At 41.9% G+C, this 15477-nt stretch overlaps 1 protein-coding gene across 2 annotated transcripts in view; it reads left to right on the forward strand.

Annotated features, from left to right (window-relative positions):
• Nucleotides 1–3143: 3143 nt before the first annotated feature.
• LOC308674994 (uncharacterized protein) overlaps nucleotides 3144–15477 on the forward strand; it is a 35142-nt gene continuing 22808 nt past the window's right edge. For both annotated transcript variants that reach the window (XM_081339908.1, XM_081339909.1), the window contains exons 1-3: nucleotides 3144–3689; nucleotides 8113–8232; nucleotides 15017–15136. In XM_081339908.1, coding sequence (XP_081196034.1) covers nucleotides 3464–3689; nucleotides 8113–8232; nucleotides 15017–15136 — 466 coding nt within the window. In that variant the 5' untranslated portion in view covers nucleotides 3144–3463. The remainder of the gene's footprint in view (nucleotides 3690–8112; nucleotides 8233–15016; nucleotides 15137–15477) is intronic.

A 15477-nucleotide genomic window follows, 5' to 3' on the forward strand; every position in this document is an offset into this window, starting at 1 on the left:
AAGATATCCTGGCAGAAGAACTAGTTTTAAAACATATATAAATCCTGAAGTAATGTTTTAATAGGCTATAGCATCTGACCAATCTTTCTAGGCTCAGAAGGGAAGATTTGGCCTAGCTAATTTAGGATGGGAAACAATTACACGCTACAGCGTGCAATAGTGGTATCTGTAGCTTGGGTGTATGATGAGGCTGAAGGTTCATTCTCGAGCTTGTGGGTTGGTTTCCAAACATTTTGTTACCAGGCTAGGTAACATCTTCAGCAGAGTTTAGGGGATGTCTGTGTCAGTGTTCTACTTATATAAGGGCTTCAGGTGTGGGAATGTCAAGTGAGGCTCTTGTGATGGGCCAGGTGTGAGTCATCAGAGGCTCGTGATGGGGAGGTACTTCAGGTAAGGGTCATTGGAGGGTGTAAATTAGTGGGTCAGGAGTGAATCATCAGTGGGAGGCTGCGTCTTGCAATGGGGAGACTATGTCAGGTCAGGGTCATTGGAAGGTGAATTGCTGGGGGGGGTGAGGCCACAGCCCACAGCCACACTCCGCCAGGAATTATCTAGAATCATAGAAGGATGAAAGAAACAATATTGTCTACAAAATCAACTGTAACGATTGCAACCACTTCCACGTGGGACAAACATCATGTCAGTTAAAAACCAGGATCCACGAACACCGGCTAGCAGTCAAACACCCTGATCCCCAATCGCTACCTTCACTGACACCAAACAACACCAGCTCAATTGAAGCAACACTAAAATCATCGTCCATGCTGTCACCTGCTACGCTCATGAGTTCATCGAAGGCTGGCACTCCACAAGCAATTCCATCAACAGACACACTGACCCACAACCAGCATACGAACCGCTCAGAGTACAAATCAATTGAACAGCCATCCAGAGACAGCACCAACCCTCAAGCCTCCCTCTTCCCCCCCACCTCAGCAGTTCACCTTCCAATGACCCTGACCTGATACAATCTCCCCATCACAAGACCCATTACCAGCCTCCCGCTGATGACTCACTCCTGACCAATGGTGGGATTCAGCCAATTCACACCAGTTCGGCACAACCGGTAGCTAATTTTTTGTTGCCCAGGCCCAGAATGGACTTCCGGAAACGGCATCCACAGAGAACCGGTTGTTCACATATTTGAATCCCACCACTGCTCCTGACCCACTAATTCACACCCTCCAACAACCCCTATCTGAAGTACCTCCCCATCACAAGCCTTTCTCTGATGACTCACACCTGGCCCATCACAAGACCCTCACTTGACACACCCACACCTGAAGCCCTTATATAAGTAGAACACTGACACAGGCATCCACTAAACACCGCTGAAGATGTTACCTAGCCTGGTAATGAAACGTTCAGAAACCAACCCTCAAGCTGGGGGAATACAGTGTGTATAGGCCACACTGGGATTTTTTTTTTAAAAAAATGTACAAGGCAATGGCAAACTGTTCCTGTACTGTTTACAATAAAGCTACGTTAACCTATCTACGAGTCACCAGGAGTCAAACTTGATTTAAATGAAATTACCTTTTTAGAGCTTAAAGATAGAGAGCTTTAAATGAGCTATATGACAATATCCTATAAATGGGTATTCAACATGATCATTAACTTTCCTACCCAGAGGCAATATATTCCTAAATACTAGTAGGATTTTGGGCAGTGGGGGGTTGAAACCTTTGACTTAGTGTTGATTCCTGACAACTACTTGGACAAGTCTCAGCAATTTTGACCATGTTTTTGGAAGTGGTTTGCCATTGCTCCCTTCTCAGGGCTGAGAGAGAGAGAATGAATGGTCCAGGTCACAGCTAGCTTTGTGCTTAAGGTGAGACTAGAACTCACAGTCTCCCAGTTTCTAGCCTGGTGCCTTAACCGCTACATCAGACTAACTGGCTCTTAAACTACTAGTTATTAGAGAGGACTTTAGTATGATTTCCTACTGGTGTCCCTTAAGTATCTTTCTCTGCTGGTGGAAAGAGGAAGTAGGGCTAGATGATCATGTGGTTAGATTCGACAGGATTTTTAAAATAGTCTTTTAACAGGAATCCTATATGACTGAATTTGCACAATACATATTCAGAACATTAATCATAATGGACTCAACCCAATATTCTAGGTTCACGGGACAGGCTGAATCATAAATTAGTAAAAGGGCTGGATTTGCACAATATGCTTGGTCAAAAAAGAATGAAATCTACAGTTCATTGTGTTACATGAACATAGGCAATATGTTTGCTTGGAGGTAGATGAGAATAGTGCTTACTCCACTGAAGTAAATGGGAAAAGGGATAGGGTTGCAAGGAGAGTACAATTGAAAGTAAATATGGAGGAATTAGGGAAAATAAAATATAGATAAGGATATGCAAGGGTATCATAAGAAGGACAAATAGCAAATGTATATCTTCTTCATATCCATCCTTTGCCACTTTGATATTTTATTATTTTTTAAACCATATGATAATTAACAATTAGAGTTACAGTGGTTACACATTGTAGTTGCGTGGCACAAATTTCATAGCAACTTTATAATGAGAGAACAAAGAAAACAAGATACACCAAATTTTAATTTCTATCATGCATTCACTACTAAACTTATTATACTATTAATCTTTTTTGTTCGGTCCAACAAGGAGGAAGCTTACATACGTATGTATTTTGTGTTTATGTATTTATATCCACCTTTATTGTTTTTATAAATAACTCAAAGCAGCGAACATATCCACATAACACAGCTTTCTCTGCCTATTTTCCCCACAACGACCCTGCTTAGCAATACTTTTGCCTAGAATCTGGACCTCAACATTTGGTTTATTTGTTTCCTATGTTCATTCTAATTCTTGGTCTTTGAATGGTAAATGTAGAACGTGGGAAATTAAAAGGGTGTACGTAAGTAATTTTTCGTTTTTTGCAGACACAAGGTATTCAGGGCTGTCTTGGGCTTGTGCCAGTCAAAAGGCACCATTGCTTTGTCTGGAAGAAACTGGAACAACCTGTTTAAGTTTTTGTTTTCTTCTCTACCGATTGGCTGATCAGTTGTGTGGGTGGGGACCAGTATATTTGTTGCCCTCACATGTGATGTCATTCTATATAAGCATCACCTTTCTTTGTTATCTTGGGTGTTGTTGCTAGCTTTCTAGGACTGTCGTGCTTTCTTTTAATATCCTTTGTTTGACACAGAACTTAGGTTGATTCTGAATGCTTCATTTTTATTTATTGTTCTCCCATGTAAAAGAAAAGAAAAGGATTAATTTGGAGTGGTTAGATGCAGAGTTAGATTTTCTGTCTGTACTCAGGGAACAATTTGAACTTTTAAATAACTCATGCACATCGTATTTGGCATTATCTAGATAAAAAATTTCCAGTACGGGGAATATATGAGCAATAAAATAAACAATAAAAGTGTAAACACTCCCTTCCTTTTTGCTCTCAGGTGTTCTGTTGGATTAGGAAAATAAAAATGGGCCAGCTGTGTACCAAGTGTGCTCAATTGCTTTACGACTTTGCCGTCTCAGTGAAAACACTGTTGTCAGGTTTGTTGCGGGACATTAGAGAGTGTTTGGCTCAGATCGCTGACTGCCCTTGCCTAAAACGAAAAAATGTTGAAATGAGGCAGCTTTACAAACCTGTTCTTCATCCCTATGAAGAGGAAACTGCCCAAGACTTTCTGCAACACATTGAAAGAGGTGAGAGATTTCTGCTTTTGAATGTGTGTCAGCCAAGTGTGTTGAATTGTTTGCTAGAGTTTTGTCGCTTTGCTTAAGTCTGTGCAATTTACTGTGAGGTCAGGAGTTGTGTTATTTTGTTCCTGGCTGTTTTGTTTTTGTGAATAATGGTGGAACAGAGAAAAAGCTGAAATTTTAAGTATCCCAAACAATAATTGGGCAGCTGATTCTCAATCTTAGACTTATTGACCGAATCCCTGCAATTAAATGTGCAGTGGTTTACTTACATGTCAGTTACCTTGATTTTTCTTGCCAAATCTGCCACAATGCACTTTTATATTTCTTTTTAAGCATTCTCATCCCTTGGCTGGGTAAGAAACACAACACCTCTGGGTTCAGTGGTGTACCATGATGGCACATAATAACTGCTGTACAATAATAAGGGTAAAAGCAACTATAGACTATCAAGCACTATTATCTTAAAACAAATCTTCACTTTGAGATAATAGTCTTCTCTAGTCTTCTTCTAATAGATGAACAAAAAGAATGTTTACTTTCCCAATTTCATTACCACATACTCCACACTCATTACTAAAAGAAGAAAATCCTAATGTTAGGATCTGGGATATCTAAAATTTTAGTAGCAAATGAAAGAGAGAGAGAGAGATTTTTTAAAAAATTATTAATTTTCCAATTTTACATTTAAATATTTAAAAAGCAATGTGGTGACTGGGTTAATAGTTCGCTAACAAAATCTTTAGCACAAATCTCAGGTTACAACATCAGATATTTCTTCTCTTTTTCCCTTAACATTTACTGTCTCGAATTCAAGCTAGTACAGTTCTAATTATATCAACTCAATAAAAACATTATTACCTTTATCAATATTTTTTTAGCTTATACGTATCTTAATTACATTCAATCTTCATAAACAATCCATATCCTGTTATTAATTTTTACCCAATTTTTAGTTTCTCATCAGTATTCCAATTTAATCTTTGATATTTATAATTTTCAGGCTTTGGGTAACCAAGATTTACCTTTTCTCAATTCATAACAAAATATAATATTCAAAATACACAGTTTATCTATTTGAATGTAATCTTCTATTTCCTAAAAGTTACCTATTTCCCACCATACTAAATCATCTACTTAATAATACAATATCCCCTTCAATAAATCAAAACCATTATGTATATTACCTGGGTTAATCAATAAATCAAACATATTCATAATAATTAATTTTACCTTTTAGGTCTAATTTTTAAAAATTAAACTGATAAAATCCTTATTTTGAACTAATTTCCAAGTATTTTAAATCTAATGACCAAAATTCCCCTTATCTCGACATCTCCCTTTTACCCTCTAGTTAATAATATAAAATCCCCTTTAATAAGTCAAAACCCCAATTTTCTTCAACCTTATTCTTGCTTTCTTCCTTTGCCAACTAGGCTTCCATATGAATGCTTTTAGATCGTCAAATAGATCTCCCTCTATTATTATATATGTTATTTAAAATAAAGGAGACCATTTAATTGCCAGTTTTCTGGAAGGACTAGCCCATTTGTATTTGTTAAATTGTCTCCCTGTTATTCCAGTTCCCCATTCTTGCCCTGATATGTTTGTCTTCCATTCAATCTGTTCTTTTTTCCCTCAAATTTCTTCTGATTTATATAGAAAGTCATTTCCATTTTCAGTGTTGTCACTTCTTTTTCTGGATTTTCCGTCGCCGCTGTTTTTAGAGGGTGGGATAGAATCTCCCCTCACAGGGGGAAAAATACTTTGGGCAGCTTATACAGGTGGGAAAAAAATAGGATTGAAGAGAGGTAGATCTCACCCAGTCTCATCTGCACTGCTTTATAGGTGCCTGGTAGTAAGTTTGACTTCGACTGTCTGCAGCCTAGTGATGGGCCATATTTCTGTGGCTGGTCTTTCGTCTGCCAGTTTGGAGGGCTGTCCCAGTTTGAGCGGAAGGGCTGCCGCCCTCCCATGATCAAGCGGGGATACCTTCCTTGCTGGTCACCCCTACAGGGTGACTTTCAACCCTTTCCAGGGTTCCCCAGTGATGTGAAAACGGATGTGGAAGATGGAGCTCACCTTCCAAATGGCTGTGAGGGCTGCGGCAGCAAACCAGAAGTGCTTTTTCTGGATTTCCCATCAGCTGTATTTGTTGGTCAATTGAGTCCTCTGTCTTAATATTTGATTGTCCCACTTCTTCTGTTATCTTCTGCATTGTTGGTTCTTTGGTTGTAGTCAAAGTTTGGGTTTGTGTATCTAAGCTGGTGTCTTGATCTTTTATGTTAGGTCTTATTTTAACACAAGCTGAAAGAATGGTTTCATGTATTGCTTTCAACATGGATAGGATCTTTTCCTGGTCTTCATCCATCTCTTTCACGTGTTTATAAATAGTCTTTCTAGTAAAAGTTGTTTGTCAAGCAAGATTTTATAGTCCAAGGTATTTCAACATCTCATATAGTGACCAATATTCCTCAAGTAAAGAGATAGGAAAGCAATTTCCCACATATAACTCTAAAAGTCAGTAAAGGTTTACATTCACAGTTCAAGTCGGCCAGTTATGCCACCCAGCTGTTGTCTTACAGCTTAGTCTCTCACAGGTGGTGCCCAGGTCAGAAAAGTCTTATCTAAGGTCTGGGCTTTGAGCCAAGTCTCTTTTAGGAAATAACAAGTTGTAATACCAAACATCACCACAAGATGTCACCAATGCCATTTAAGGTTTTTTTAAGTCCAAATTTTTTCTAATCCTTTTTCCAATTTTATTTCTTTTTGTAGATAAAAACGAGTCTGCAGTAAAAATAGAAAAAAAATTGGTCCCCAAGTTTTAGGAACATATAAATCCAATTAGATTAAAATTGTTCTTTTAATGCTTTGATTCCCCTGAGTAGTCAGATGCCACTATTCTCAAAGGGTGGGATAGAAATTCCCTTCCCTCTCTCCTCACAGGGTTTCATCCACATTGCTTTTGAATTGCTTGGTAGTGAGTTTGACTTCAGCTGTCTGCAGTCTAATGATGGGCCATATTGCTATGGCTGGTCTTTCCTCTGCCAGTTTGGAGGGCGTGGAAGATGGAGCTCGACTTGCAGAGGCCGCAGCAGCCGCAGTGGCAAACCAAAAGTCAGAGAGATAATTTTTATACATAACTAGAAAACTCATAGCTTTTTTTAATAAAGAAATACATAATGATGAATTTTATCCTTTTAAATTTATACTTACTTTTTCTTTATAAATTAAGTTCAAAGTAGTTTATAGGAAACTTTAAAATACATATAGGGTTGTAATAAGGGACGCGGTGGCTCAGTGGGTTAGGACGCTGAGCTTGTCGATCAGAAGGTCGGCAGTTTGGCGGGTCGAATCCCGAGTGCCGTGTAACAGAGTGAGCGCCTGTTACTCGTCCCAGCTTCTGCCCACCTAGCAGTTCGAAAGCACGTAAAAATGCAAGTAGAAAAATAGGGACCACTCCGGTGGGAAGGTAACAGCGTTCCGTGCGCCTTTGGCGTCTAGTCATGCCGGCCACATGACCACGGAGACGTCCTCGGACAAACGCTGGCTCTTCGGCTATGAAACGGAGATGAGCACCGGCCCCTAGAGTCGGAAACGACTAGCACGCATGTGCGGGGGAACCTTTACCTTTACCTAGGGTTGTAATCTATCATCAATTTTCCCTCAGCATTTCCCACTCAGCATTTTATACTTTCCCACTCAGCATTTTATACTTTCTGAACACATAAAATCCTCACTGAATTATTTGGAGAACTTTGCTGCCTTCCAGATTATTTTTCCCATTAAACATATTGGGTTGTTCTTGAGCATGCACTTGACCCAAAGATGCTTTGTCAAAAGGCAACTGGACTTTTTTTTCCTGCCAAAAGTCCAGTTGCCTTTTGAAAAAGCACCTTTGGGACAACTATGACTTGGATGCCTGAGAATCTCCATAAACATTAAGCATGTACTTATTTCCCTTTTTGGCTATTTGATTCCCATGTGCAGCATCACAAATTCACAATTTCATCAGAGTAAATTTGGCAATCTACATGATTTCATGATTTTATTAATGAGATTATGATAACTCCTGTAGGAATGAAATCTTACAATATTGCAAATCTAAATTCATTTAGATAGATTTGTGTTCTCTCAGTAAAGACAATCTGAACCCAAAATCAATGACAAATGAAGATGGAAAGAAATTATATCAAGAAGGAAAGGTAACTAAGGGAAGGAAAGGATGCTAAGCTATTTTTTAAAAAAAGAATTAAGAACAAAGTGAGCAACTTTTCAATTGCTCTATCCACCATGTTTTCAAAACATGCACAGAGAATATTTTCATATTGAAAAGGTTTTTTCCCCTTCACTTACTTCTTTATGGATTCTTCAATATTTTCACTACTTCTGACACAATTCAGAATCTGTTTTTATATTTTTCTTTAAGGTTTTGAAATGTCATCACTTGGCAAGATCTCTTTAGAGGCCTTGAAGACCTTGGCATTTTCAGATCACCCAGGCTTGCAAATGCTTGCTGCTCTCTATTATCTACATATAAGCCAAGACTGTAAGTAATAGGTTATAACAAAGCACGTCCTCTCTAGCTGAACATGGATAAACAAGGTATTTTTTTAAAATTAAAACATAGACTAATTTAACATTAGAATTTCATTCCTGCACGATTATATGGATTATTAGGATTCACAGGGGTTCAAGAGTGTGCTAAGTAAGGAGAGTTAAGGTGGATGTAGTAAGATAATACAGGTGTACGTTAAGTCAAAGCAAGAAGGAATGAGTCATCAGTGCAAATACAAAAGATTTTAGTCAAAGCAGTGGTGGGATTCAGCCAGTTCGCACCAGTTCGGCAGAACCGGTAGCTAATTTTTTGTTGCCCAGGCCCAGAATGGATTTCCGGAAGAGGCATCCACACAGAGAAACGGTTGGTCACATATTTGAATCCCACCACTGAGTCAAAGTGAAAATTATAGCAGAGAGCAGCAGTCCAACAGACAGATGTCTCGTTTGATAGAAACTAGAGAGCTGAAGAAAACAAAGCAGAAAGAAGAGAATCCTGAATGATGACAGAGGCCTTTAGATGACCTGACAACATCACCCTGACCAAATGCTTAAAGTATTTTCTTTGACTTGCATATTGAGAAGTATCAGGGAAAGGGGAGCCTTTGGGTCATAGGTCTCTGGGAAGTTTGGTGTATAAAAAGAAGAAGAAGAAATCATATATGTAAAGTGGATATACTAAAAGAGCCCTGGTGGAGCAGTGGGCTAATGCCTCCTTAAGTAACACCAGCTGCCTGCAATTAGTGCAGGTTCGCATCCCACCAGGCTCAAGGTTGACTCAGCCTTCCATCCTTCCGAGGTAGGTAAAATGAGGACCCAGATTGTTGGGGGCAATTAAGCTGACTTTGCAATAATGCCGCTTGGGGTTTGTGTGAAAGCCCTAATAAGCAGGCATATACATAGAATGAAGGCTACTGCTAAGCTTGTAAGCCGCCCTGAGTCTTCGAAGAAGGGCGGGATATAAATGGAATTAAAATAAAAATAAATAAATAAATACTAATCCAATTTAACCATACCATTTTTCTATAGATGTACTTAATTTCATTCTCAGATTAAATCCCACCTTCCTTTCAAGAACTTGAATGTGAGTTCTTCTCACCTCTGCTCTTAAGGAATGGCAAGTTGGTTGTTCAGCTGCCTTGCAGGTTCATTTGGAGGGATCGAAATGTATCACTGATGCAGAATGTTATATCTTGGGACATAATCTTGCTAGTCAGCAGCTGTTTACTAGGGTAGCAAACATTTAGTTAAATAGGACTTATACTTGCAGAGAGGGGCTTCTTTGTAACATTAAGTCCTTCACTTTCAGGTGGAAGTTAAGATTACAGACATTCTCAACCTGGGATGACGGAGTCACATTGCTCTTATTTCTGTGCTATGCTTTTCACCATAGAATCAGATGCTTAAGGGATGGAGGGCACACTTTGGCTGGCTGTTTCTTTGGTTTATACACTGGATGTATAGGAGATTAGCGTTCTCTTTCTAGTACAGAAGTTCAAGGGACCGTGGAGAAATTTTCTGTCTCGATTCTAGCAACTTGCTCCAATGGAAAGCATGAAATGATAATCCAATATACTGTGAGCCTTGCCTTAGAATTGTAGGAGCTGCTACATTAGAAATGTATGTGTATGAAAGGCTGGTGTGTGGTAGAATGCATTGCTAGCTGCACTGTGTATAAATCAGGAGGGTTTACGTAGGATAGATTGGCGGAGGGCATCTTCTGAAAGAGGATTAACATATCTCCTAGTTGTGACTGCTTCTGTGCTTGAACGCCCACGGTTTCAAGACAAAAGCTGTTGTGTATGTAAATAGTTATTACAAGGCTAGTAAGTGATTGCAAATACATTGCAGCTTAGCAAGGTTCTGAGCGGGAAATTAAGGTGCAATCATTGGTCGCCACAACCTAGGAGCGGGAAAGAGACTCCATTGATTGGTTACAGTTCTAACGCTTTCTCTATAAAAGGGTTGCAACATTTGACAGTTGTCAGTTGACTATGTGTATTCAATAAACTCGTTCATTGTTAAATCACTCTGAGTCCTCGTCAATCAGAACTAAACAATTGGCGACGAAGGTGGGATTGACAGAAGACCAGAGAATCGGCGATTTGTTGCGCAAAGGCGGCAAATTCGAAACGAGTCACAGTCAACCGGCGGCCGCGGCGAAATAAAAATTCTCCGAATGGCGCAGATAGGGTCCTTGAAGGAATTCGACCCAAACTTCCCCGAGGATTGGGAAGAATACATCGGTCAAGTGGAAGGGTTCCTGCTAGTGAACGGAATCACTGACGACCGTAAAAAAGCGGCGGCATTATTGACGATCTGTGGCACACCGGTCTACAGAGTCGCTGTCGGACTGTGCCAACCGCAACCAGTCTCTAGCGTGCCTTATGCCGACCTCCTCGCCAAATTAAAGGTCCACTTTACACCCCGAAGGTCCGAGCTCTTTTGGCGGCGCATCTTCGAAAAGAGGAATCAGAGACCCGGAGAGTCCATACAAAAGTTTGTCGCTGCCGTCAGGGAAGCCGCAGTACGGTGTAAATACGATAATTTAGAAATTAGAATTCGGGACCGAGTTGTACTGGGCTTACGCGATGAGCAGCTACAAAACAGAATAATCGCCAAACCCACCGGCGATTTACAGGAGGTGATTGACGAACTCCTAACTTACGAGTCAACCGGGTATCGCGACCCCCCCCGCAGTAGCATGGCAGCAGCGCCCGAGATCAACCAAGAGGGCTATGTGGACTGCGGGGAGGTGGACCAGCAGTGGGAGGAAGAGATCGCCGAAGTCTCCAGGCGGTTTGGGAAGATGGCACCAAGACAACCCAGAAGTGAGGGGCCCGAATCCGGCCGCCGTCAACAACCCGCAACTCCGCAAAGACAACCGACCGGGGCACAACGACCGTGGCGGGACACCGCAACCAGACCGCGCGACAACGATAGCCAGGGCCGATGCGGCAGCTGCGGCGGCAACCATCCCCACGCCTCCTGCCGATTCCGTACCGCCAAGTGCAGGGCCTGCGGCAAGACCGGCCACATCCAGGCCATCTGCAGAAACCGCGCTCGCGACAACCGTCTGAACGAAGTCGATGTGTGGTCTGAGGGTAAGGTAACCCCTAATGCTAGTGGCAAGGAGACCCCAATAACCCGGGTTAAAATTCCAAATTTTGGGGAGGTGGCGCGAATCAATCGGAGAAGGCCGGGGAATGGTCACAATTTTCCGGACGGAAAATTAAAAATCACAGTCCTTCTGCAAGGGGTCCCTTGCAGAATGGAAATTGACTCAGGGGCTTCAGTGTCGATAATTTCCACTGAAACCCTTGAGAGAATTGAACAAATAAGTGGGAAAAGAATCCCACTTAGTCCAACAAATATTCAATTAACAGACTTCCAAAAAAGTCCAATAAAAATAAAAGGGAAGACCAGCCTTAGTGTAAAATTTAAAGGGTTTAAGGGGGTCTTAGAACTAATAGTTACAGAGGGAAATAGGACTAGCTTAATTGGACTTAATTGGTTCCCGGCCCTGGGAATTTGGATAGGGGGAATAAATTCAGTGATTAAAAATAAGACCATCGAATCCGTCTGCAAGGAATTTGCAGACGTATTCGACGGATCTCTGGGCAAGTATAAGGGCCCCCCCATTAACTTCAACCTAGACCCCTCAGTAAGACCAATCAGGCTTAAGGCCCGAAGGGTACCTTTTGCCTTAAAGGGTAAAATCGAGGCCGAGCTCGACCAGCTTGTAGGCCAAGGAGTATTAGAACCTGTTGAGGGCGGTTTGTGGGAAACGCCGATTGTCACACCCCTCAAACCCAACGGGGATGTGAGAATCTGCGCGGACTACAAAGCCACCCTCAACATTGGAATGAAAAAACATGCTTACCCGGTCCCGACGGTGAAGCAGGTCCTCGCCACGATCCAGGACGCCGCCATTTTCGCCAAGTTAGACTTGGCGCATGCGTACTTACAGTTGACTGTTTCTGAAGAGGCTGCAGAGGCACAGACGATCGTTACCCACAAGGGGGCGTTCCGAGTTCACAGACTGCAATTTGGAATTGCAGCAGCTCCAGGCATCTTCCAAGAAGTGATGGAGAGGACCTTAAAGGGCATACCTGGAGTATGCCCTTACTTTGATGATGTCCTAATAGCTGGAAAGGATGAAGGAATGTTAGTGGAGCGGCTGGAACAGGTACTGGGTAGATTTAGGAAGGCTGGATTGAAACTGAAGAAGGAAAAATGTAGCATAGGGGTTAAATCCACTGATTTTTTGGGGTTCAGGATTGACAAGGGTGGAGTCCACCCTACCCCTGAAAAAATTAAAGCGATCAAAGGGGCCCCAGAACCAAGGAATAAGGCAGAACTACAGGCCTTCCTTGGCTTGGTAAATTTTTACCATACGTTTGTGCCACACAAGGCTGCCATTGCAGAACCCTTACACAGACTCTTAGATAAGAAGACTCCTTGGCAATGGCAGAACAAGCACAAAGTGAGTTTCCAAACTCTAAAAGACATCCTTTCCAGTAATTCAACTGTAACCCACTTTATAGAAAACAAACCAATCTACCTGGCGTGCGATGCTTCGCCATATGGCGTAGGGGCTGTAATCAGCCACTTAGACAACCAGGGAATACAAAGACCCATTGCATACTACTCCCGCACACTCACCAAGGCAGAGCGGAACTATGCACAAATAGACAGGGAGGCATTGGCCATTGTGGCAGGAGTTAGGAAGTTCCACGACTACCTGTATGGTAGGAACTTTACCATACTGACGGACCACAAACCCTTGCTGGGACTGTTTACCACAGATAAACAGACTCCCCAGATTATGTCACCCAGGATGCTGAGGTGGTCCATATTCCTCTCAGCATACTCATTTTCCCTCCAATACAGACCAGGTAAGGACATGGGTCATGCAGACGCTCTTAGCAGATTGCCCCTAAGCACAACAGAGGAGGACCCTGCCCCAGTGGGACAAATAATGTCCCTACAGGACATTCCTGATTTGCCATTAACTGCAAAAGACATTGCTGAGGCAACCAATAAGGACCTCACCTTAAGAAGAGTAATGGCCTGGGTCATGAGCGGTTGGCCTAACGCCAAACCGGACGAAATGTACAGCCCATATTTCAGAAGGAAAGATGAACTGTCAGTTCATTTGGGATGCTTACTCTGGGGAACTCGTGTAGTTATTCCAGGAATCCACAAATCAGCTATTCTACAGGAATTGCATGAGGGACATCCTGGAATAGTCAGGATGAAAGCGTTGGCTAGGAGTCACTTGTGGTGGCCAGGACTGGACAACGACATTGAGGAATGCGTTGCCAATTGCCATTTGTGCCAACGTTCCAGGCCTGAACAACAACATATCCGCACACATAAATGGGAACAAGCTAGGAATCCTTGGTCCAGGATTCATATTGACTTTGCTGGACCCTTCCAAGGGTTAACATTCCTAGTAGTGGTTGACAGCTACTCTAGATGGCTAGAGGTAGTACCGGTCAGTTCAGTAACTGCGGGCAGAACAATACAGGCATTAAGGGGCCTCTTTGCCACTCACGGGTTGCCGGATTTAATTGTGTCTGATAATGGGCCACAATTCACATCTATTGAATTTCAGGATTTCCTCAAGGCCAACTCGATTAAGCACAAGACTTCACCACCCTTCCACCCCTCCACCAACGGATTGGCTGAAAGAAACGTGAGGACCACAAAGGACGCTTTAAAAAGAATTATTCGAGGTGACTGGCATCAGAGACTGGCAGAGTTCTTGTTGGCTCAGCACTCAACCCCATGTTCTGCTACAGGGAAAAGTCCAGCTGAAATGAGGTGGGGCAGGAGACTATCCACCAAATTGGACAGATTGCACCCTGACAGACTACAAACAAACATTGAATTTGACATTCCTAACAGGACATTTAAAGTGGGGGATTTGATCTGGGCCAGGAACTATGCCCAAGGGGACAAATGGATTCCAGGGGTGGTGACTGAAATCTTAGGTCCCCTGTCGTACACTATTGAGGGGGAAGGGAACAGGATCTGGAAGAGACACATAGACCAGCTGAGGAAAAGATCTAGTGGTTGTGTGCCAGTTGAGGGGAACCCAAGCATAGTAGGGGGAAACAGTACAGATAACAACAGGCCAGTGAGTGGCATAGAGGATGGGCAAAATGACTCATCCCCTCTAACCCAACAACAACAACAATTCAGTCAAATCGAAGGGGAAATACTCCTGCGAGGTAGGCCAGTGACCACTGAATTACAAACTCAACCTAATACACAAAACAGCACACCTGAAGCCAGTAATCCAGAGCCCAGGCTTAGCAGTGACAAGCAGCCAAGCAGTCAACCAGGAAGAGGGGTCCCTACCAGCCACAGTAACAGATACCCTTCCAGAATACATAGGCCACCAAAATACCTAAAGGATTTTGTAAAGAAATAACATCAACTGGGGGGTAAGGGGTGTTGTGTATGTAAATAGTTATTACAAGGCTAGTAAGTGATTGCAAATACATTGCAGCTTAGCAAGGTTCTGAGCGGGAAATTAAGGTGCAATCATTGGTCGCCACAACCTAGGAGCGGGAAAGAGACTCCATTGATTGGTTACAGTTCTAACGCTTTCTCTATAAAAGGGTTGCAACATTTGACAGTTGTCAGTTGACTATGTGTATTCAATAAACTCGTTCATTGTTAAATCACTCTGAGTCCTCGTCAATCAGAACTAAACAAAAGCACCAGTGTTCTGAATGTTCAAATATTTCTTCTCATTTTAACAGTAAACATTCAACTGTCCCAAGAGCATTTGGAAACCTATTATGCTTTGCTGAAGTCTAATGACTTGGAGGTTCAGCAGATTTCATCTTTATCCCTGCTCAGTTTTTTATTAGAAGGAAATGGTGAGTGGATAACCAAGAATTCTCTTTCTGAGAAAGTTGAATACAACACCTGCCTAAAATGTGAGTCCTTTTCAGCTCTGCCCCTAAAGATAAGACAAGTAGATTGAACTGCCCTGCGGAATCAGTTGAAGAGAGGAAAAGGCATCAGTAAAGCAGAATATTTTTCTGATTATGGACTAGATTAAAATATACATATTTACAAATTCATTTGATTTTATTTCATTTACATATAATTAAAATGAATATAGTAAAACTTCTGATTGTGTTGAATAATTTTCCTCGTCCTATTCAAATTGCACTTTGATCACAGTTGATGGAAATTTGGGGACAGTAAAACTCAA

Source organism: Vipera berus (genome assembly GCF_964194415.1).
Source record: "Vipera berus genome assembly, chromosome: 1".
Classification (NCBI taxonomy): Eukaryota; Metazoa; Chordata; class Lepidosauria; order Squamata; family Viperidae; genus Vipera; species Vipera berus.